General features: G+C 38.1%; 1 protein-coding gene across 1 annotated transcript; it reads left to right on the forward strand.

Annotated features, from left to right (window-relative positions):
- Positions 1 to 4,098: 4,098 nt before the first annotated feature.
- On the forward strand, positions 4,099 to 25,136 carry tprg1l (tumor protein p63 regulated 1-like). The gene is made up of 6 exons (XM_052108467.1): positions 4,099 to 4,386; positions 13,345 to 13,436; positions 14,259 to 14,309; positions 14,399 to 14,524; positions 14,676 to 14,829; positions 21,845 to 25,136. Exons 1-6 carry the CDS (start codon positions 4,186 to 4,188, stop codon positions 22,037 to 22,039), a joined length of 819 nt encoding a protein of 272 aa, XP_051964427.1. The 5' UTR covers positions 4,099 to 4,185; the 3' UTR covers positions 22,040 to 25,136.
- Positions 25,137 to 25,565: the final 429 nt, after the last annotated feature.

Here is a 25,565-nt window from a genome sequence, read left to right on the forward strand (position 1 = left end):
GTGACATACATTTTGTCCAATTTTGTTTAAATGACCAGCTAACATCATTTCACTAATCATATCAGCAGCACATGGGAAAGTGTGAACGAGTACTAGTCAGGTGAAATCACTCTATCATTCTGATTGGATTATAAGAGCAGACTGATTGCCATAAAAGGAGGGAAGAAATGCTTCCAATCATTATGTTCTTGTTAGCAATGGTTACCTCTAAAGAAAGACGTACAGCCATCATTGCTTTGCATCAAAATGGTCTCACATGAAAGGAAATTGTTGCAAAGAATATTTCACCTGAAAGAACCATTTACCAGATCATCAAGAACTTCAGAGAGAGGTTCAACTGCAATGAAGAAGGCTTCAGGACATCCCAGAGTGTCTAGCAAGCGCCAGGACCGTCTCCTTCTGTGGAGTCAGCTACAGCATCGTGTCACCACCAGTGCAGAGCTTGCTCAATATTGGCAGCAGGTTGGTGTGAGTGCATCTGCATGCACAGTGAGGCGAAGACTTTTGGACAATGGCCTGGTGTCAAGAAGGGCAGCAAAGAAGACACTTCTCTCCAAGAAAACATCAAGAACAGACTGAAATTCTGCAGGAAGTACAAGGATTGGACAGCAGAAGACTGGTGCAAAGTTATTTTCTCTGATGAAGCCCCCTTCCGACTATTTGGGTCATCTGGAAAATTGATAGTCCGGAGAAGAAAAGGTGAACGCTACCATGAGTCCTGTGTCGTGCAAACAGTGAAGCATCCTGAGAACATCCATGTGTGGGGTTGCTTTTCATCCAAGGGAGTGGGCTCTCTCACAATTCTGCCCAAAAACACTGCCATGAATAAAGAATGGTATCAAAACGTTTTGTAAGAGCAACTGCTCCCAACGATCCAGGAGCATTTTGGTGATGATCCGTGCATTTTCCAGCATGATGGAGCACCATGTCACAAGGCAAGAGTGATAATGAAGTGGCTCGGTGATCATTACATTGAAATTTTGGATCCGTGGCCAGGCAACTCCCTGGATCTTAATCCCATTGTGAACCTGTGGTCAATCCTCAATAGGCGATTGGACAAGCAGAAGCCCACAAAATGTGATCGAATCAAGACTGGCAAGAATGGATCGCCATCAGTCAGGGTTTGGCCCAGAAGCTGATATCCAGCATGCCAGAGCGAATTGCAGATGTTATGAAGAACAAGGGTCAACACTGTAAATATTGACTCCTTCCATATTTTGAATGTTTTTGCCAATAAACACCTTTAAAACTCAAGAAATGTTTATCATTATTTTCCAGTATACCATAGAAACATGTGAAAAAATTATCTACAAATACTGAAGCAGCAAACTTTGCAAAAAACAAAATTTATGTCACTGCCAATAATTGTGAACATGGCTTGTTGGTGGGGGGGACAAACCATTTGGGGGTGAGGGGTCACGGGTGTTGAGGTCACAATATAATGTTCCTCTTTGGTCCTTTAATATTGTAAAGGCGCTGAATGCAATAATTCTCTGTATAAAGGCTTGAAATGCGATAAAGGCCCAAAATGATATAATTTTTGGTTTTAAAAGATGCATGTGTTTTTAAAGTTCACACTGTACAAGACAAACACTGTGTCTGCATTTTAGCAATTCACCTGTTTCTGTCATCTTTTCTTGCTGTCTCAAAGAAAAGATGAATATAATTAGAATTTCTTTTAATCACTGATGTATCTGTAAAATGGCATGACTGTGTCAGCTGGCTAGCAAAAAGAAAATACACAAAATTATTTACTGCCCTCAAGTTGTCTCTCGTTGTTTTTTCCGCTCAGTACAATCTTAACACAATCTTTTCTTCAGGAATCCTAACACTGCTCTTTTCCATACAAACAGCATTTATATTGAGCACTACTGTCAAGATCAAAAGAGAAAAAAATTATAGTAAATATACTAAAAGTAGTTCATACAACACAAAGCTGTTGTAAGGCCCCAGAAAGCTTGGAATATAATGCACTTGTCATATGGACAACTGTTATGGTGTCTTTATACTGAGCCTTTAATAGTGCTTTATATTTGTCCTTTATGAAGCTTAACAGCTCATGCTCCCTATAAATTGTTCAGTGTTCGAGCATTCTGCTAATGTCACAATTTGCGTCACGTGACCTGTGTGAAGTATACTTCGGGTGTAATTGTTCTCATTTGCTTAGAATATCCGGCCCCATATTCTAACTTAAAGAACTTACTTACAGCTGGTGCAACACTACACTGATCATTACATACCATTTCAAGGATGTAAACAATAACAATGGAATTAGAACACTACTAGCCCTGAAGCATTTCTGGGATCATTAACAGATCTTTTAAATAAGGCTGACTTATCCAGACATGTTGACACTGAGTGCGTCACTTCCTTAAACCAATGAATAGATATTGAAATGGATATGGTCAAGGTCAATTTATTTATATATCACATTTAAGAACAACTAGTGTATACCAAAGTGCTGTACATATGCAAATAAAACAATAACAGGATACAGAGGAATAAAAGACTAATAAGAAAAATTACATCTACAATAAATATTCATGTAAAACCCAAGGAATACAGATACGTCTTCAGGCATGATTTAAAAACAGGAATGGAAGGGGCAGACCTAACGTCCAGAGGTATACAGTTCCATAATCTAGGGCCAGCAACAGAAAAAGCACAATCCAAGGACTTTTTGTCCAAGAATCTGAGGGTTCTAGGGGTTTGTTGATAGCTCAGAAGTTCTGACAGATAAGAAGGGGCCACACCATTTAAAGCTTTAAAAACAAATAACAAGATCTTAAAATGGATTATATTGCACCAGTGGAGAGACAGGGGCGTAGCACCAAATTTTGGGCCCTGGGTACAAACCATCTTGCTGGGCCCCCGTACCAAATATGTATGTATAGAAAACTGACTTCTAAGGGGCCCCCCCTGCCTCGGGCCCTGGGTACTCGGTACCCTTTACCCCCCCCCAGTCCGACGCCCCTGTGGAGAGATGCTAAAAAGGGTGAAATGTTTCCCTCTTCCTAGCACCATTAAGCAACCAAGCAGCTGTGTTTTGAACCAACTGCAGGTGATACAGAGATTAGTGATTTAGACCCATATACAGTGCATTTGAATAGTCAAGTCTATATGAGATGAAGATATGAATAACTGTCTCCAGATCCTTATATGAGTGCAGAGGTTTTAATTTGGCTATTTGCAGGGGTGGAGCCAGGAGTTGTTCAAAAGGGTGGCCAGGCAGGGGCAAGCGATCGGTCTGCGGTGGCACAGAAATGTTCGGGCAGCATTTTGTTTTTGTCGGACTGTGGGGGCGGGGGTGAGTGGATACAATGACATCCGGGACGGTTTGGCGAACTTTGTGCGCATTTGTTAAGTTTGTACATTTGTAGAGAGATTATTTCACCTCTAAAGATCTAAATTGTGCCAATCAATTACCCCAAAAATGACTAAAACAGCAATTGCGAGTGGGGTGGCCAATGGGTCCAATCGGTCCATGGTGGTCACGGTCACCCCTGGCCACACCCAAGCTCCGCCACTGGCTATTTGCCTTAGTTGAAAAAAGCTACTCTTCATCACAGCATTTATCTGTTTTCCAAAATTTAGCTCTGAGTCAAAAATCACAACTAGGATTTTTGCAAAAGGATGAACATTTGAAGACAGCCCTAGGGAGGCCAAACACAACAACCTCAGTTTTACTCTCATTTAATTGGAGAACGTTTTTTGCAGTCCAGCATTTAATGTCCTCAAAGCATTTTAGAAGCACAGAGCAAGAGTAATCAGAACTAAGAGGAATATATAGCTGAGTATCGTCGGCGTAGCAATGATATGAAATATTATATTTCTTCTTGATAGAACCCAAAGGGAGCACATAGAGAGAAAATAGAACGATATGCTGTCATTATATGGCAAAGAGCAGTATAAACATTCTTCCAATTTCTCCTTTTATGTTCTGCTGAGGAAAGAAAGTCATACGGGGTTGGAACATGAGAGTTAGAAAATAATGATTAATAATTATATGTGATCAAATAGCGAATGCTTCTGGGAACACACAAACTGAACGGCCCCTTTAAATCCTGAGTGACGCGGAAGGGTGGGCGTTTCCTGCACGGCACAACACAACACAACACAGCTGCTGAAGCCGAGAGGAATTGCTGCTTTTAGATCTCTGCAGCTTTTCATCGTCTCATCGGTAAGATGCTGCAGCTGAATGACAGCGTGGATCCGGAGAGCCCGGGTGCGGCTGTCTTACACCCGGCGGACTATGACGATGAGCTGGAGGTAGCGGCCCGGGCTGGAGCGTCAGTGGCCTGCTGCACCCCGCTTCAAACACTCACGCCTTTCCATGTCCACAACCCAACCATGCGAGCCAAAGTCAAAGATTATTTCGTCTTTAGGGTGAGTGACTATGCCTTTAATCGCTGCAAGACAGTGTTGATCCATTGGAAATCTGTTGTTTGTGTTTGTTTTTCTCTATGAGTGAAATAGACATCGGCTGTATCTCAAAATCTAGGAAACTGCCTTCCTAGACAGCATTTTTGGGTGTACTTCTCTATGAGCGTTGCGTTCCGCACTCTGCCATTGGGGGCGTTCACACAGGACACGTCCTGGCGTTCAACGACGACGGAGTGCAACTGAATACAACATAATGAAAGGGGTCTGGAAAGTTGACGTACCTGTTGTGGGCAAGAAATTGCTGGCTACATTGGGAGTTCACTAATATTTGAGACATACATTGTAGTCCTTATTCCTCCTACACACTACATGACTTTCAAAGATGTCAGATTGTGGTACCGTTCATATTACACAACTGTCTGTCTGTCTTGTCATGGAAGTCGTAGCGTTTTCAAATTACATAACGAATCGGCGACAGGGGTGAACACATTACAAAACATTTCACTATTGACGAATCCCCGACGGCTCTGCCTGGACTCCAAATTGCATTTCACAACAGAGTACATGCGAGAATTATATGAGATACGAAAACAAATGTATGTTTTTAATCATATATTTCATTGGTTACAATATGAAAAAGTACCTCCTACTGAATTTGCTTACCTGACTGTCCAAGAGAATTGGCAATTTCTCTCCAACTCTTCTCTTTCTCCACCCGGTTGTGGTACAGTTCAGATGAAAATCTGGTGCTCTTGCCAACGTTCCACAAATTTTTCCTCCATTTCTTCGGTCCTATGAGACTTTCTTGATACCGCAGACATGCTAGTTGATGTTCTATTGCAGGTACATCAGGACTCCTCCCACTGAAACTTCCCGTGCCCCGTTTCTTGCTCTCTCATTGGCTGTAGGTCAACACAGCAGTTGTATTCAGTCAAAACATATTTCACATTGCGAGATTTGGAATCGCAGGCAGGTCCAGATATTTAACATTCTAGTAATCTCGCTGACATCGGCGCTTCTTTGAAATCACGTCTTTGATAGTTCATATATTGCGATAGTCGCTCAGCGAGCTTCGATTTGTCTATGATTTCAGGCTTTTGTCGGCGATATCCACAAAACTGTGTAGTGTAAACTCGGCATTAGCTGAGACATTCTACTTGCCAGTTTAGTAAAATATTAGGCCTTGTATCAAACTGTAACTGTATTTATGCAGCCAATATTAGCAGCAGTAGTAGTATGTATTAATTTTCATATTTATTTTTTATTTTTTTTTGGGAGTGATTACGATGTATTGGTATTGCAAAACCACCAGTTTTTTTAATTTAGATTTTACTTGGTTTCACCACGACAGCCATCTTTGTGTAATGGCACACTACAAATTTTGGTTACAAACAGCGGTTTACATAAACCTCAATATCTAGGCTCAGGATGGTCCAAGCTCCATGGAATAAAAATTGATCTCTGGAGCACATTATGATGTACATGTACATACACTAGCAGCCAAAAGTTTGGAATAATGTACAGATTTTGCTGTTTCGGAAGGAAATTGGTACTTTAATTCACCAAAGTGGCATTCAACTGATCACAAAGTACAGTCAGGACATTACTGATGTAAAAAACAGCACCATCATTATTTGAAAAAGTCATTTTTGATCTAATCTAGACAGATCACATCTTATCCTTAATAATCGAAGTAATCATGCTAAAATGCTAATTTGGTACTAGAAAATCACTTGCCATTATATCAAACATTGCTGAAAGCTATTTAATTAATCAAATTAAGCTTAACATTGTCTTTGTGTTTGTTTTTTTAGTTGCCACAGTATGCAATAGACCGGCATGTAGTAATGTCAATATTAGGTCAGAAATGGCAAAAAAGAAACTCATCAGTCAATCATTGTTTTGAGGAATGAAGGCTACACAATGCTTGAAATTGCAAAAAAAACTGAAGATTTCATACAAAGGTGAACACTACAGTCTTCAAAGAGAACTGGCTCTAACAAGGACAGAAAGAGATGTTGAAGGCCAGATGTACAACTAACCAAGAGGATAAGTACATCAGAGTCTCTAGTTTGAGAAATAGACCCCTCACATGTCCTCCGCTGACAGCTTCATTGAATTCTACCCGCTCAACACCAGTTTCATGTACAACAGTAAAGAGAAGACTCAGGGGTGCAGGCCTTATGGGAAGAATTGCAAAGAAAAAGCCACTTGTGAAATGGAAAAACAAATAGAAAAGGTCAGAGTGGGCAAAGAAACAGACATTGGACAACAGATAACTGGAAAAGAGTGTTACGGATATTGAGCTTTTGTGGAATCAGCTAGACTATAAGGTGTGTGAGAAGTGCCCAACAAGACAGTCACATCTATGGCAAGTGATACAGGAAGTGTGGGGTGAAATGTCACCTGACTATCTGGACAAACTGACAGCTATAATGCCAAGGATCTGCAAAGCTGTCATTGCTGCACGTGGAGGATGTTTTGATGAGAACTCTTTGAAGTAGTTTAAGTTCTGTAATAATTGTAATAGCAATTTTTCACATTATTAATGTCCTGACTATACATTGTGATCAGCTGAATGCCACTTTGGTGAATAAAATTACCAATTTCTTTCCATAAGAGCAAAATCTGTCCATTATTACAAACTTTTAGCTGTTGGTGTATATAAACATTTTGGACATGTTCCTTAGACTTTGAACTTTAGGCCTAATCTAATGTGTAAGATTGTTCAAAGTTCCACTTTTATGGTCATTTTGTAATGGGAAGGGGTCTCAGTCTTATTTTTAATTTTTTAGGGGGTACTTCGGTAAATATCATGTTCATGCAGAACATTTCAAGTTTGAGACTTCTCTTAATTTTTATGGGCGTGAGAAAGTGACATTTTCCTCAATTTCGTGTTGAATATGTCTGGTGGGGGACCAGATAGGAACCTGAAATTTTCACAGAAATAAGTCCTCTATAGTAGCATTCTGCTGTAAAATTTGAGTTTGAGATTCCACTGATTACAGAACTAGGGCTAGTAGAAATCTGGGGAAAAGCAAGTTGATAAATGAACAGATGTAATATAAGCATAACAAAAATGAACTGTATTTTACAGTAATGTTGTTTATGATTGGCATACAATAGCTTATGCTTGTCACCGAGTTCTAAAATGTTACTACTTTTGATATTGGCAACAGTGAAGCATGATCTATCACAGGGTTCTTCAAAAAGTTCATAAGCAAAATCGTTTGGTTTTAAGTGACCTTACTGAACTGTATGTGGTGTTTAAAAATCAGCACCCTGAGATAAAGGTAGGGAGATCAAAATTTTGTGAACTGAGGTCAAAAATGTGTGTGCTGACAGGAGCATCTGGAACTCACACAGTCTTTGTCTGCACACAACATCAGAACATCAAGCTGATGGTTGAGTCAGCAAAGCTAAAAGTTGACTACAAGGACCTTCTGGAACTTCTAGTCTGTTACTTGAACAGTTATGACTGCATGCTCAACAAGTGTGACCAGTGTCCAGGTAAAGGCTTTACTGCAGATGCTTGATGAGTCAGACAAAGATTATATAACATCACTTCCTGATAACATCACCTTTAAGCAATGGGTTATGACTGACAGAGCAGATCATCACTGTCATTCTACCTAGGGATGAGCTCTCGGTTTCTCTAGCTGAGTTGTATTGAAAACACACCATTGGTTGAGGACATCAGCATGGAAAACTCACAGCTTCTAATAAATGTAAAATACTGTTCATTTTGTATTTGTTATGCTTCCATTACATCTGTTCATTTATCAAAATGCATGAATAAAGTAGGCTTTTCCCCAGATTTCTACTAGTGCTAGCTAGCTCTGTAACCAGTGGAAACTCAAAATTACAAAAAAACTACTATAGAGGACTTATTTCTGTGACAATTTCAGGTTCCTATCTAGTCCCGCACCAGAGACATTCAACCCGAAAGTGATTGGAATAAAAAAAAAAATTGCACTTTCTTGCCCACCATAATATTATATTGAGGTTTCCGTATATAATACTAGTTTTATGGATGCATGTAATACCTGGATGACCTACAGTGGTAGCCAAAAATATTGGCACCTTTGGTAAACATGAGCAAAGAAGGCTACGAAAAAAAAGATCTGCATTGTTTATCCTTTTGAACTTTTCATTCCAAAAAATCACAAAAATCTAACCTTTAATTGAAATAAAACAATTGAAAGTTGGAGAATATCTCATTATTAAATGCATACTTTTCTCCAAAGCATGTTGGCCACAGTTATTGGCACCCCTACAAATTCTAATGAGTAAAATATATCTGAAGTATATTTCCATTCATATATTATATTTTTTTAGTGCACCTGGGTGACTAGAAACATGAAATTGTTCTACCATTTCGCATGGGTATAAATATGAGGTAGCACACACAGGCAAAATTCCGTTAATCATCAATCACAGTGGGTTAGACTAAAGAATATAGTTCTGATGTGTGGCAAAAGGTTGTTGAGCTTCAGAAAATGGGAAGTGGCTATAAGAAAATATCCAAAGCATTGAAAATGCCCATTTCCATCATCAGGGCAATCATTAACAAGTGCCAATCAATTGGAGATCTTACAAATCGGCCTGGAAAAGGATACGTGTCTATGTTTTCTCCACGCACAGTGAGGAGGATGGTTCAAGTGGCCAAGGAAACTCCAAGGATCACAGATGGAGAATTGCAGAAATTAGTTGGGTCTTGGGGTCAAAGTCTAAAAAAAAATCAGACATCACCTACATCACCACAAGATGTTTGGGAGGATTTCAAGAAAAAAAGCCTCTGCTCTAATCCAACAACAAACTCAAGCATCTTCAGTTTGCCAGACACTACTGGAACTACAAATGTGACCGGGTTATATGGTCAGATGAAACAAAAAAATAGCTTTATGGCAGCAAACACCAGAGATGGGTTTGGTGCACACAGAGATTAATAATAACCCAATGCCCACAGTTAAATATGGTGCGGGATCTTTAATGTTTTTGGGCTGTTTTTCTGCCAGAGGTCCTGGACATCTTGTTTGGATACATGGCATCATGGGCTCTATCAAATACTAACAGATAAAAAATCAAAACCTGGCTGCCTCTGCCAGAAAGCTTACAATGGGCCCTGGTTGGATCTTCCAGCAGGACAATGATCCAAAAACAAACATCAAAATCAACACAAAAATGGTTCACTGACCACAAAATCAAGGTTGTGCCATGGCCATCCCAGTTGCTGACCTGAACCCCATAGAACATTTGTGGGGTGAACTGAAGAGGAGAGTCCACCAGCATGGACCACCTTAATTTGATGGATCTGGAGAGATTCTGTATGGAGGAATGGTCTCACATCCCTTGCCAGGTTTTCTCTAACCTCATTAGGATAATCAGTTATTAGGATAATAATCTTGGCAAAGGGAGGTTGCAAAAAGTATTTAATAACTCAACTATGGCCAATGCATTTTGGAGAAAAGTATGTATTTAATAATTAGATATTTCCTCTGTTTCAATTGTTTTACCCAAATAAAGGTTAGATTTATTTTATTTTTTTTATGAAAAATCAAAAGGATTTTTTTTCACAGCCTTCTTTGCTCATATTTACCAAGGATGCCAATATTTTTGGCCATAACTGTACTGCCATTTGCCAAACTATGATGTATACAACTACTGTCTCACATATTAACTTGGCCTCAAACTTTCATTTCAAGTGTGACAAATAATCTAGAAGTTATTAAAGTTCAGTTCTTTTTTTTTTACACAAAAAAAAAAATATAAGCAATATATACAGTTTAAGTCAGAAGTTTACATATACTTAATTTAATATTAGCAAAGTATAGTTTTGCAAGTCGTTTAGGACATCTACTTTGTGCATGACATGAATAATTTTTCCAACAATTGTTTACAGATAGATTGTTCCACTTTGAATTGACTATATCACAATTCCGGTGGGTCAGAAGTTTACATACACTAAATTAACTGTGCCTTTAAGCAGCTTGGAAAATTCCAGAAAATTATGTCAAACCTTTAGCCAATTAACTTCTGATAGGAGGTGTACTGAATTGGAGGTGTACCTGTGGATGTATTTTAAGGCCTACCTTCAAACTCGGTGCCTCTGCTTGACATTGCAGGAAAATTAAAGAAATCAGCTGAGATATCAGAAAATAAATTGTGGAGCTCCACAAGTCTGTTTCATCCTTGGGAGCAATTTCCAAATGCCTGAAGGTACCATGTTCTTCTGTACAAATGATAGTAAGCAAGTGTGAACACCATGGGACCATGCAGCCATCATACAGCTCAGGAAGGAGACGCATTCTCTCTCCAAGAGATGAACATAGTTTGGTGCAAAAAGTGCAAATCAAAGGACCTTGTGAAGATGCTGGAGGAAACAGGTAAACAAGTATCTATATCCACAGTAAAACGAGTCCTATATCGACATAACCTGAAAGGCTGCTCAGCAAGGAAGAAGCCACTGCTCCAAAACTGCCACAAAATGCCAGAATACAGTGTGCAAGTACACATGGGGTCAAAGATCTTGTTGGAGAAATGTCCTCTTGTCTGATGAAATGAAATTGAACTGTTTTGCCATAAAGACCATCGTTATGTTTTGGAGGAAAAAAGGTGAGGCTTGCAAGCCAAAGAACTCCATCCCAACTGTCTTAATAGATTCTCCACCATTGAAATCGCAATACAACGTCTAGTTGTATCAGCTCACAATTTCTACTGTAAGGAATTAGCTTTAATAAGTGAATTATGATTAATTCACTTATTGGATTGATATTATTATCATGGCTTATTAAAAATAATATCACATGTATTTATGTACAGCTTTGATGTGAAATCTTTCAGAAACAGGGATGAGATTATTTGTCAAGTTGAATTTGAACACAGACAAACTTTATTACTATTCTAAACATAAATCTAATCTAACATATATACTTGAGACATGTTGGTGAAAAGTGACAGAATGTGAAATAACTGATCAGTACAGTGAAGATTAACTTTACGGAGTCTGTTGACAATACCTTAAGAACCATTTCATCCTCCATTGAGTCTACATCGATTTGCTATCGGATTACCCAAATTATTTGATTAATACACCAGCACTTTGAGCACAATATTGGAGATGTACTTGCTCGTCTTTGTGGTGTTTCCTTGCGTTCTTGGTGTTCTTGATCAAAAGTTTGTTCCGTTGATGTTTTGATCTTGTTGTGACCGTATTTATTGTCTGGATGAATGATGTTAGCTGTGAAACGAGGCCTTCTCATGGATTTGTGAACCGTAGAGATTGATGAGCTTTCTCGGGACCTCGAGTCCCGTGCTCCCTTGGATCTCACATGGCGCGTGCAGGCAGAAGAGCGTAGAGCCGAAGAAGAGTGAAGAGTGGAGATGAAGCTGAAGAAACAAGAGAGGGCAAGAGCAGCTGAAGAGTAAGAGAGCGTGTTCTTCCTGTTTGGAACTATTTGAACTGAAATTGGCCGCATCCCCCAAAGGTGTCCTGCGCCAATCAGAAGTGACTTTTCAAAGTCACAAGGTCAACTGGGCTGTCTTTTCAGACAGTTGAGTTATGGTCCTTTGTTTCAGATTCTAACATTTCCCGCTTAAAAATAGTGCATATTTAATCATGAACTTTATATCTTGCATATGGTATAAGAGACATGAAATTCACTGTTATCTGCTTCCTCTATCTAACCAAACAAATGTATGCATACCAAATATGACATTTCTTTATGGATATTATACGTGTAGGTAACAAAACATGAAAATCCCTGGTTACAAATTAATCCTGATTAATTCTTGGGTTATACAACATTGATGAAACTTTACACATATTTTAAAGCATTAATTTTATAATCATTAATTTGTCAGTTATACAAGTGTGACTTTGTGTAAAATGTTCCTGCATTAAGATGAAAATGTCTTAGAGTTGTGCAAATCTGATGGTCCTGGTAACCTTGCAAAAGAGAAGTCTGCTTTACTCTGTGTGGAAGATCAGGTTGCCTCACATGCAAGGAAATTGCTGCAATGAATATTGCACATGAAATAACTATTTACCGGATCATCAAGAACTTCAAGGAGAGTGGTTCAACTGCAGTAAAGAAGGCTTCAGGACGTCCCAGAGTGTCCAGCAAGTGCCAGGACCGTCTCCTCCTGTGGAGTCAGCTACAGCATCGTGTCACCACCAGTGCAGATCTTGCTCAATATTGGCAGCAAGTTGGTGTGAGTGCATCTGCACGCACAGTGAGGCGAAGACTTTTGGACAATGGCCTGGTGTCAAGAAGGGCAGCAAAGAAGCCACTTCTCTCCAAGAAAAACATCAAGAACAGACTGAAATTCTGCAGGAAGTACAAGGATTGGACAGCAGAAGACTGGTGCAAAGTTATTTTCTCTGATGAAGCCCCCTTCCGAGTGTTTGGGACATCTGGAAAATCGATAGTCTGGAGAAGAAAAGGTGAATGCTACCACGAATCCTGTGTCGTGCCAACAGTGAAGCATCCTGAGACCATCCATGTGTGGGGTTGCTTTTCATCCAAGGGAGTGGGCTCTCTCACAGTTCTGCCCAAAATCACTGCCATGAATAAAGAATGGTATCAAAACGTCCTGCAAGAGCAACTTCTCTAACGATCCAGGAGCAATTTGGTGATGATCCGTGCATTGTCCAGCATGATGGAGCACCATGTCACAAGGCAAGAGTGATAATGAAGTGGCTCGGAGATCATTACATTGAAATTTTGGATCATTACATTTGAATACTGAAGTCATGTGACCAAAACCAGTCAAAATATTTTTTTTGTTAAGCAACAGTTTGCCACAAATGCCTTCGATTGAGCTTAATTTGTATTGAGCCCGGAACATTCATTTAACTCACACTACAGTAGATACTGGCTTGATATCATTCTCATTAGGATGTTCAACTTTTTTTAACATTCCTGCTAGTAAATTTTAAATTTTTTGCTCTTGTTTCAGCCTGGAACAATTGAGCAGGCTGTAAATGATATCCGCACAGTTGCCTTGCCTTCAGAAGATGGTGAAGTCCTTAGTGTGTGGCTCCTAGCAGAGTGAGTTTTTCTTTCTTAGTACATCCCCAGGCTGAAGCACAGTGTTATTTTTTGAATTATTTTAAACATTGCATGCAATTTTAAATATACATTTTAAACAGAAATGCCTTCATTGGTTCCTACCATGGTTTTATGTAACATGGTATTACCATTGTATTCTTTTAAATATCTTGGAGTACCATGTAAATACCCTGGCACATGAAAATGGTAATCATTCAGTACTATGATATGTACTATATACAGTATATATCAAAGTGATATAATGGTACTGCCAAAGTACTCTTTCATAAGAGTTATCCAGCCATATAAATTATATTGTATTATATTGTTTTGCATTATAATATTAGAAAATTGCGTTTGGCTTTCCTCAAGGCAAAAATGCAAAAGGTGAATTTATTTGAATAAAATGCTCATATTGACAGTTAATGTCAGTTCATCCAGCTATATACACTACCGGTAAATTTATGACTTGGACCAAATAATTAAGAAAAGCAGCCAATAAGTGCCCAACATAGATGGGAACTCCTTCAGTACTTTTTAAAAAGCATCCCAGGGTGATAACACAAGAAGTTGGTTGAGAAAATGTCAAGAGTTCATGTCTGCAAAGTGTGATCACTTTGAAGATGTTAAAATATAACACAGTTTTGATTTATTTTAGATTTTAAGTCATAACATAATTTCCATAGTTACATTTATGTTATTCCATAATTTTGATGACTTAACTATTATTCTAAAATTTGGATAAAAAAGATGATAAAAGAATGAGTAAGTGTTTCAAAACTTTTGACTGGTAATGTGTGTATGCTTTATGTATTGCCACAGAATTGATCACTGGAACAATGAAAAAGAAAGACTGGTACTCATAACTGAGAGGTAAGAAGGAAAGTCGACTTTGATAATGGTGTTTTAATACACGGGTAACTGAAGCAGTTAATTCTGAATGAGCTCTTGGTATGTTACAGGTCTTTACTGGTGTGCAAATATGACTTCATAAACCTCCAGTGTCAGCAGGTCATCAGAATTTCCTTAAACGCTGTGGACACAATCTCTGTCGGCGAGTTTGAGTTTCCTCCAAAATCACTCAACAAGTAAGACTTTCATTCTCAACAGCAGAAAACTGAATTCATGTGAATTTCCTGTTTCAGTCTTTAATACTGAAAATGACATAAGGAAAATGGGCTGTGAATGCTGATTTGTTTGAACTTTAAAAACCTTCTTATAATGTTTGAATGTCTCCAGGAGAGGGGGAATTGGAATACGTGTCCAGTGGGATAAGCGGCCAAGACCTTCGTTCATAAACCGCTGGAACCCCTGGGCCACTGATATACCCTTTATCACCTTCACTGAACACCCCATGTCACACGCAGATGAAAAGGTGGCTTCCCTCTGCCAGGTAAATGTGCTGATTATCATCACTTGTCACAGATGACAAGCTATAAATGTAAATAAAAAATGTCACTCAACCTACACAAAGGTAAATATAATAAATAATACATTAATTCACACAGTATATAATGCAATCAATCACTCCTGCTCCTTCATTTTTGGAAAAACGAAATATGCTGTTCCAGAATTTGGTCAGGGGACTCTTTGGTTTCATTGCATGTCTTTTACCTCTTAACCATTTTAACATTCAACAATATCAAAGATTAATTTTAAAAGCTTACCATTCATACATACTCTGGACTAATTGCGACAAAACAACAGAAAATCTAATTTTTCAGAACTCCCATACAAAAATAAGGATTTTTTTCCTAATTTTGTAAGCATGTAATTTTGGTTCTGTATTATCAATTTGCAAAAAGTCTTATTTCATTCCACAAGATGGCCGCAAGTACTAGGAAATTGTTTTTTCCCCTCTATCGCCTTTCATCACAATTTACTCTTCTGAAATGTAGGTGGCACTTTATGGCAGATGTGCTCGGCCATAAACATAGTCTAATTTTCAGTTCATACCCCCATTGTTTCATTTAATATCTCGGCCTCTGAGTGGACTATAAGCTCAATCTAAGTGTCATTAGAAAGATGAGATGCTCCCCTTTGCATTGATATAATATTTTATCATCAACAGCCGATAACATTTTTTTCAGATGATTTGTTTAGCATGCTTTTCCTGCTGCAATGCACATTTTGTTCTGGACATTGAAGATATATCATTGGATTATTTACCCAAGCAAGCTCACGAATCAATAAAAAATTGCTTATTTTTTAGAAAACAGTAAGAGAAGTTATAAGTTTGTAGCTATTTTGGGCTTAAAGCAGCAGTGATCGGCACATAAAAGATTGTATTTGATGTCTTACATAAATCATATTTCACTTTGTGATTCTTTTGAGAATCTTTCAAACTGTGGTAGTAGGTCAACAAAATAAACCATACAATCGCATTCCTGAGAATGAGACCTTAAGTTTGATATATGACTTTACCTCTAGGTGGCGCTTATTTGCGACAGATGTTTTAAGTGTAAACACATTTTGCGATATAGCACCCCCTGTGGACTCGTCAACCAAATTTCTGAAACTTCCACTGCTGAAAAGTTTTGATTTTATAAATACTTTTCAATAGGAAGATTCATATAAATAATGATAAAAACCCCAAATTTTAGATGCGATTGATCAATATTTACCATTTATTTTGTGGAGCTGGGTCAAAATGTAATTTTTTTTCACCTGTGCATCGGAGCAAAACTGTGGGTAAAAAATAACCTTAGAAAGGTGGCAGCATTTTATTTTTAGAGATATAGGTAGGTCTATTATTAAAATCACTTAACGGCAGCACCCATTGTTGCATTGTATGCCAATGGTGTGAGTCCACAAATCGTGGACTATATATGTGTGTGTGTGTGTGTGTGTGTGTGTGTGTGTGTGTGTGTATGTATGTATATATATATATATATATATATATATATATATATATATATACATACACCCACACTAGCAGTCACAAAGTCTAATGGAATAATGTACAGATTTTGCTGTTTCGGAAGGAAATTGGTACTTTAAATCACCAAAGTGGCATTCAACTGATCACAAAGTTTAGTCGGGACATTACTGATGTAAAAAACACCACCACAACTGTTTAAAAAAATAATAATAATAATTTTTGATCAAATCTCGACAGGCCCCATTTCCAGCATTTATTATAATTTTTTTAAACAGTTATGGTGGTGTTTTTTACATCAGTATTCTCCAACACCTTAATCCTTGAGTAATCATGCTAAATTGGTTCTAGAAAATCACTTGCCATTATATCAAACATTGCTGAATGCTATTTGGTTTGTTAAATGAAGCTTAACATTGTCTTTGTGTTTGAGTTGCCACAGTATACTGGCATGTCTTAAGGTCAATATTAGGTAAAAAAAAAATGGCAGAAAAGAAACCGCTTTCTCTAGTAACTCATAAGTCAAGCAATGTTTTGAGGAATGAAGGATATACAATGCTTGAAATGGCCAAAAAAAATGAAGATTTCATACAAAAGTGTACACTACAGTTGTTACATCCCCTAGGGATGTAAAGGGAGGTGCGCTCCCGGCACAACCATCAGACCAAAAACCCAAGACACAAGATCATAGATCCAATATTTGTTGTACTGAAAGTAGATAAAGTATTAAAGATGTGATGCAGCAGGTATTTGGGCTTCAGGGTGACCGAAAGAAAATAACTAACCTTAAAGAAGGAAATAAAAATACAGTTAAACTAACCTGACTTCACTAACAGAAACCGAGTGAACAATATCAAATAAACAGGGCAGGTCACCGCTTCAAACCTAACTGCTATAGAGAAAACACTCCAGTTCTGAAGAGCAACAATGTAACAAACTCTCAGCTCAAGATCATGACGGATTGGGCTGGTGGGGAGTGTGACCGGGCCAAAGTCACAACAGCTCCCATCTGAAAGGCAGCACAGGGATTTTATTGGCACACAATCAGAAATGGTCAATCTGCAAATCAGTGGCACCTGCAGACACTCAGAGCACAGCACAGCAAAAACTGCACACATTACGGAACATAACAACAGTCATCAAAGACAAAGGACAACTGGCTCTTACAAGGACAGAAAGAGATGTGGAAGGCCAGAAAGTAGGGTTAACTTACTATCACATATATCCTTTTATTATGATAGTAGGCTATAGGTTTTATATATATATTTTATTTTAAGATTAATTTGAATGGTATTTACCATGATCTGTGCATGCTAATTTTATATTACTGTCATGTGAACTGACTGTATTTCCTTTTTTTTTAATACCATTTGATGTACCGAGTTGGGTTTCTAAAAACTTAGAATCATATCACCTTTAATTTCCCACAGTTGCTGATGTTCTCATTGTAGGATCTCCCACAGTTGTCGTCATTTGTAGGCCACACACGATTATTCATAAGATGAAGATCTGCTGTAACAGAGGTGGACTGTGATAGGAGTTACATGTCCTTTGTGTTCTTTTCTCATTTGATGTGGCATTAAAACTTGTCATGTTGTGTTGTCATGTACAGAAGGGTCCGTCTGCCTCAACCAACTTGGAACGGAATGAAATAATGTTGTTTTAATTGAAGATCATGTGTCTGACTATACATAAGAGGTGTTTGATGATCTCAGCATTAGGGAAACGTTACTCATCTCTTCCTTGTTAATAGGAAGCATAAAAAGTCCCTATTGAAACATACTAACATCTACCTGAAATAAACTAACTCTGGAACATAACCTACTCCAGAGCACGTTATGTTCAGAGAGTAAGTTGCTATGGCTACTTACATACCCTGAAATGTACCTCTGTTTTTGGAACCGAAAGCTGTTGTTATCCTTTAACTTAGCCGTAAACTTACCCAGGTATGTCGCATAACCTGCTTTCTGGAATACACACCAGATGTACAACTAAACAAGAGGATAAGTACATCAGAGTCTGTAGTTTGAGAAATAGACGCCTCACATGTCCTCAGCTGACAGCTTCATTGAATTCTACCCGCTCAACACCAGTTTCATGTACAACAGTAAAGAGAAGACTCAGGGGTTCAGGCCTTATGGGAAGAATTGCAAAGAAAAAGCCACTTTTGAAATGGAAAAACAAATACAAAAGTCAGAGTGGGCAAAGAAATGCAGACATTGGACAACAGATAACTGGAAAAAAAGTGTTACGGATCTTAACCCCTTTGAGCTTTTGTGGGATCAGCTAGACTGTAAGGTGTGTGAGACGTGCCCGTCAAGACAGTCACATCTATGGCAAGTGCTACAGGAAGTGTGGGGTTAACTTTTACCTGACTTTCTGGACAAACTGACAGTTAGAATGCCAAGGATCTGCAAAGCTGTCGTGAAAGATATTTTGATGAGAAGTTCTGAAAAACTTTTTCAAATTGTAATAGTAATTTTTCACATTATTCATGTCCTGACTATACATTTTCATCAGTTGAATGCCACTTTGGTGAATACAATTTCCATAAGAGCATAATCTGTACATTATTCCAAACTTTTGGACACCAGCATATATATTTATATACATTTGAAGTCAGAAGTACATACACCTTAGCCAAATACATTTAAACTCAGTTTTTAACAATTCCTGACATTTAATCATAGAAAATATGCCCTGTCTTAGGTCAATTAGTATCACTACTTTTATGTTAAGAATATGAAATGTCAGAATAATAGTAGAGAATTATTTATTTCACCTTTTATTTCTGTCATCACATTCCCAGTGGGTCAGAAGTTCACAAACAGTTTGTTAGTATTTGGTAGCATTGCCTTTAAATTATTTAACTTGGGTCAAACTTTTTGGGTAGCCTTCCACAAGCTTCTCCCAATAAGTTGCTGGAATTTTGTCCCATTTTTCCAGACAGAACTGTTGTAACGGATTCAGGTTTGTAGGCCTCCTTGCTCGCACATGCTTTTTAGTTCTTCCACAAATTGTATTGAGGTCAGAGCTATGCTTTGTTTTCATTAAGCCATTTTGCCACAACTTTGGAGGTATGCTTGGGGTCATTGTCCATTTGGAATACCCATTTGTGAGCTTTATCTTCATGGCTGATGTCTTGAGATAATGCTTCAATATATCCACATCATTTTCCATCCCCATGATGCCATATATTTTGTGAAGTGCACCAGTCCCTAATGCAGCACAACATGATGCTGCCACCCCCATGCTTCACAGTTGGGATGGTGTTCTTCGGCTTGCAAGCCTCACCCTTTTTCCTAGAAAAATAACAATGGTCATTATGGCCAAAAGTTTTATTTCATCAGACCAGAGGAAATTTCTCCACAAAGTAATATCTTTTTCCCCATGTGCACTTGCAAACTGTAATCTGGCTTTTATGGCAGTTTTGGAGCATTGGCTTCTTCCTTGCTGAGCAGCCTTTCAGGTTATGTCGATATAGGACTCGTTTTGCTGTAGATATAGATACTTGTCAACCTGTTTCCTCCAGCATCTTCACAAGGTAATTTGCTGTTGTTCTAGGATTCATTTGCACTTTTTGTACAAAACTACATTCATCTGTAGGAGACAGATTGTGTCTCCCTTGATGGCTACGTGGTCCTATGGTGTTTATACTTGCGTACTATCTTTTTGTACAGATGAACGTGGTACCTTCAGGCATTTGGAAAAGTGAAACAATCTGTCTGTAAACCAATTGTTGGAAAAATTACTCGTGTCATGCACAAAGTAGATGTCCTAAACAAATTGCCAAAACTATAGTTAAATTAAATAGTTAATATTAAATCTGTGGGAGTGGTTAAAAAATAGTTTTAATGACTTCAACCTAAGTGTATGTAAAATTCTGACTTCATCTGTATATATAAACTCAGCAACAAAAGAAATGTCCCTTTTTCAGGACACTATATCTTAAAGATAATTTTATAAAAATACAAATAACTTTACAGATCTTTATTTTAAAGAGTTTAAACAATGTTTTCCATGCTTGTTCAATGAACCATAAACAATTAATGAACATGCACCTGTGGAACGTTCATTAAGGCACTAACAGATTACAGATGTAGGCAATTAAAGTCACATTTATAAAAACTTAGGACACTAAATATACCTTTCTACTGACTCTGAAAAACACCAAAAGAAAGATGCCCAGGGTCCCAGCTCATCTGCGTGAACGTGCTTTAGGCATGCTGCATGGAGGCATGAAGACTGGAGATGTGGCCAGGGCAATAAATTGCAATGTCTGTACTGTGAGACAAGAAGGACAGCTGAGCATCCTCGCAGACCACGTATGACACCTGCACAGGATCGGTACATCTGAATATCACACCTGCGGGACAGGTACAGGATGGCAACAACAACTGCTTGAGTTACACCAGGAACGCACAATCCCTCCATCATTGCCCAGACTGTCCACAGTGGGCTGAGAGAGGCTTGTAGGCCTGTTGTAAGGCAGGTCCTTACCAGACATCACCAGCAACGTCGTCGCCTATGGGCACAAACCCATCTTCGCTGGACCAGACAGGACTGGCAAAAAGTGCAAATCATTGTTTTGTTTCACCAGGGGTGATTGTCGGACTCAGGTTTATCGTCGAAGGAATGAGCTTTATACCGAGGCCTGTACTCTGGAGTGGGATTGATTTGGAGGTGGATGTCTGCCATGGTCTGGTGTGGTGTGTCACAGTATCATTGGACTGAACTTGTTGTCATTGCAGGCAGGGCTGGACTTGGATGAGAAATTGGCCTGGGATTTTACATAGCAACTGGCCCAGACATTGTTGAGCAGGCAATCTCAATGCTGTGCATTACAGGGAAGACATCCTCCTCCCTAATGTGGTACCCTTCCTGCAGGCTCATCCTGACATGACCCTCCAACATGACAATGCCACCAGCCATACTGCACGTTCTGTGCGTGATTTCCTGCAAGAAAGGAATGTCAGTGTCCTGCCATGGCCAGCTAAGAGCCCGGATCTCAATCCCATTGAGCACGTCTGGGACATGTTGGATTGGAGGGTGAGGGCTATTCCCCTCAGAAATGTCCTGGAACTTGCAAGTGCCTTGGTGGAAGAGTGAGGTAACATCTCACAGCAAGAACTGGGAAATCTGGTGCAGTCCACGAGGAGGAGATGCACTGAAGTACTTAATGCAGCTGGTGACCACACCAGATACTGACTGTTACTGACCCCCCTTTGTTCAGGGACACATTATTCAATTTCTGTTAGTCACATGAAACTTGTTCAGTTTATGTCTTAGTTGTTGAATCTTTTTATGTTCATACAAATATTTAATACAAAGTTAAGTTTGCTGAAAATAAAAGCAGTTGAAAATGAGAGGACATTTCTTTTTTTGCTGAGTTATAATTTTTTTCAATCACAGTCAAAATTGTACCTATTTTGGCTGGTTGATTTGACATTGCCTTCTTCAGCATATCAAGTTTTCCTCTTTAAATGTTTCCTAATGAATCCTCCCGTGACATCTCTGTCTCATGTTTCAGCTTGAGAACTTCAAAACGCAGCTCGTCCAGGCTGTGAAGAAAGCCCATAAAGAATACCCCATTCCAGGCCGAGCCAATGGTGTTTTGATCCTCGAGCGCCCACTCCTGATCGAGACTTACCTGGGCATCATGTCCTTTATCAACAATGAAGCCAAATTGGGTTACTCCATGACAAGGGGGAAAATTGGCTTTTAACTGCTGAATTCTGGTTCTCATCCTTCAGTTAAGTGCTGTTTTTGCGTGATATTGCAACATGTGAGTATGTGAGTTGAGAACATCCTTCTCGTTTTGTTGTTGGATGTATGCGGCGTGTGAGATGTGCCAGGCAGTGAGGCACGCTCACCGCATCGGTATGTGCCTGGATGCCACCGATGCCAATGTACATGCCCTCTCCAAATAGGCAGTGTTAAACTTCCTCTGTCCGTGCCCCTCTGTGTTAACACAGCCTTTCTAATGTGCTTGAATTTGGAGATACAGTGTGTGTGAGTGTTTGTGTTGTATGGCCATGACCACAATGATGACTGATGTTCATTTGATGTCCAAATTATCCTGTTACTAGCATGCTTTGTTGATCATTGTACATTTGTATCTTTTTGAGGCAGTCTTTACCAGGCTGATGTCTTGGGCATTGATAAGAAATCCTCACTAATATACTGGGCTCACAGATTATAAGTTAACTTCGAGCTTTATAACCTGCTGTATACCCACTTAACCAAGTTATGTGGTTTGGGAAAGACTTGTTTCGCATTTGGTGTTGCATTTTGAACTGACTGGCTTTCCAATAAAAACTAGTGTAGTTGTGAGGTTCATCACGTTTTTGGGCCTCATTCATGAAACGAGCAGAACTTATTTGTTTAAATTATTCGTGAAACCAAAACTTACATAAATGAAACAAGCTCTCGATTTGATTCTGATTAATTTGGGTGTATTTCAATTATAATGTCCATTTTGCTTACATATGGAAGAAATTCTCAGTTAATAATGTAAATTATACAGGGAACCTTCTAACTTGGTACATCATGAAAATATTATGTGGCTCAGGTGGTAGAGCGGGTTGTCCACTAATCGTAGGGTTTGTGGTTCGATTCCCAGCCCACATGCCGACGTGTCCTTGGGCAAGACACTGAACCCCCAAGTTGCTCCCAATGGCAGGCTAGCACCTTGCATGGCAGCTCTGCCGCCATTGGTGTAAGAGGGTGAATGTGTGTGTCAATCGGTCACAAAGTAAAGGGCTTTGGGAACCGCTAAGGTTAAAAAAGGTGCTATATAAGTGCAGACCATTTACACAAACAACCAAAACTGAAGTAAACTTTAAAAAATCCCCAGATCAATATAATTTAAGAATCGGTATCGTGATCGTTCAAATGAAGTTTGCGATTAATGGGAAAATTATTATTTTTACCCAGCCCAAATAAGAACGTAAGATTCATTAATATATTAAATTCAACATGATATTTTAGGCAAGAATGGCTTTACGAGAGATTTACTAAGAAATTTGCTCTGCTGGCATTTTATGAATGAGGCCTAATGTGACAACATTTTTAAAGCGTGTCTCAACAAAAAACTGCATGTCTTGTGAATATTACATTAAATAAAAACTACTGAGGCTTGTGCTATATAAATTGTATTCTCTTTATTTTACATTGTGATGAAGTGCTTTGGCCTTTACAAAATATTGTTCCGCTTGTCACATTACTGTACTGCAGCTATTCGAGGCTTGTGAACAACAAAAAAAAAGAAAATCAAATGAGAGCTATCATCTTTGAGTAAAGCTTAAGAGTTCTGAATGCAGTTGATTTGAACCGTTTCTCAAGATCATAGTTGAGGTTTTACTTTTGTGCCACATTGCTTGCATCCAAGAAATCTCAAATCATTCTAAACCTGCACCCACACGACCTGAAATTTATATTTAAAATGTGCTGCTCTAATACATGACACACCTGGGTCATAATTCTCCAAAAGAAAAATGTAATGCTCTATTATACCTGTATCATTTATCATAAAAACAGTCATTAACTAATATTACATAATGCTTAACAGATCAGTAGTTCATCAAATGTAAATATGTTTATACAAATATTTTAATACAATTTATGACATTTCTGTATTTGCATTTATATTAACAAATTATGTTTAAAGCGTTGCACAATGTTCTAATATTTGTTGTTTAAAAAAGGTTTCTAAAATACCAATATTTTAGTGTTAATAAATTATATTTTGCCTAAAGAAAATGAAGCCCAGCTGTCACTCTCATCACTGGAATACAGTAAATCACTATATGAGCATAAATTAAACTCATTACAACAAACAATGAATGTAATTAATAATATTATTGTTTTATTTAAAAAAAAATAGAATAATTATTATAATATTAATTATTAATTATAAGTGATAAATTATATTTAAAAAAATATATATATATATATATATATTTATTATTATTGTTTTTATTTTATTTTTATTAAACAAAATAAAATTTGTGAAACTATGACCCAGATATGTTCTTGATTTTTTTTCAACTGGAAACACCGACCTAACATTTATTATTTTCATATTTGAAATCTGTTCAAATCCCTGCAATTGCAGATTTCACTGTGAATTTCAGGTCTAATTGTGGGTACTGTAAACGTAATGGAAGCAAGTGTGCTGCTACATGTGCATTTCTGTTTTGTATGTGTGTTTTACTAACTGTGAAGATTGAAGAAGTGAAAGTTGGCATTAAGTACATGTTTGTGCTTCAGTTACTGAAAACATGGACAATACTAAACAATTCATTTCATTAAAGGCTTTTATTTTTAACCAAGGAAAATCGATAAGGAATATAAATTAGTAAAAATGTCCTCAGGTCAAGTTGTTCAACAAGTTTGCTTGAATTAATCTGTTTGCTTAAGGATGCATTTCAAAGGGGGAAAATTCCGACCATTGAGGTTGTCCACTGTTGAGTGATTACGGGTTTTGAAACTTTGAAGAATTTTCTTCACACATGTGCACTTTTTTGGCCAACACCCTATTTCACTTTATCTGCAGCCATAGAGATACAGTGATACTCATCATGTCATGACTTTCTTTAAATACCCCATAAAATGTATTTCTGTTTTTCTTTATGCAAAGTTGTGCATGATGATTGTGCCTGCTGCTTGCTGGGTTTAAAATGTCTAATTTGTTGATCATGGTCTCTGTGTATGTTTTTCATCATTTGCCAATTCATATATTAAAAGACTGTTTAAAAGCCAAATCAAGCTCAGCTCTGGTCTCTTTTCAGGTCTGTTTAAACTGGATATTGAAGTCTGGATTTACCATTAGCACTACTGTCTTTTGTAATAATGTAGTTTAAACATTATGCTTTAAGTAAAATGACACACGTTCTTTAAACTCATTTTGAGTAAGTGTCGTGTTTATCTTTCATTTATGGGAAATGGTCCATGTAAGCGTGAATCTCGTCTGTCAAGAACATGTTCCGGTCATGTTTCACAGACAAATCAAAAGAAAAATATTTATTCTATTCTGCACAAAAAAACAAAACAAAAAAAAAAAAAAGATGTTTTGCATTAAGACTATCACAATTTCCACAAACTTATTGCGTATGGGTGGTTCACCCAAAAATTCTCTCATTTACTCACCCTCATGCCATCCCAGATGTGTATGACTTTCTTTTTACTGCTGTGATTCGGCCGCAGGCCGACAACAGTTCAATGAACAAGTGCATTTTAAAAAATTAGGA

This window comes from Xyrauchen texanus, chromosome 37 (assembly GCF_025860055.1).
Source record: "Xyrauchen texanus isolate HMW12.3.18 chromosome 37, RBS_HiC_50CHRs, whole genome shotgun sequence".
NCBI lineage: Eukaryota > Metazoa > Chordata > Actinopteri > Cypriniformes > Catostomidae > Xyrauchen > Xyrauchen texanus.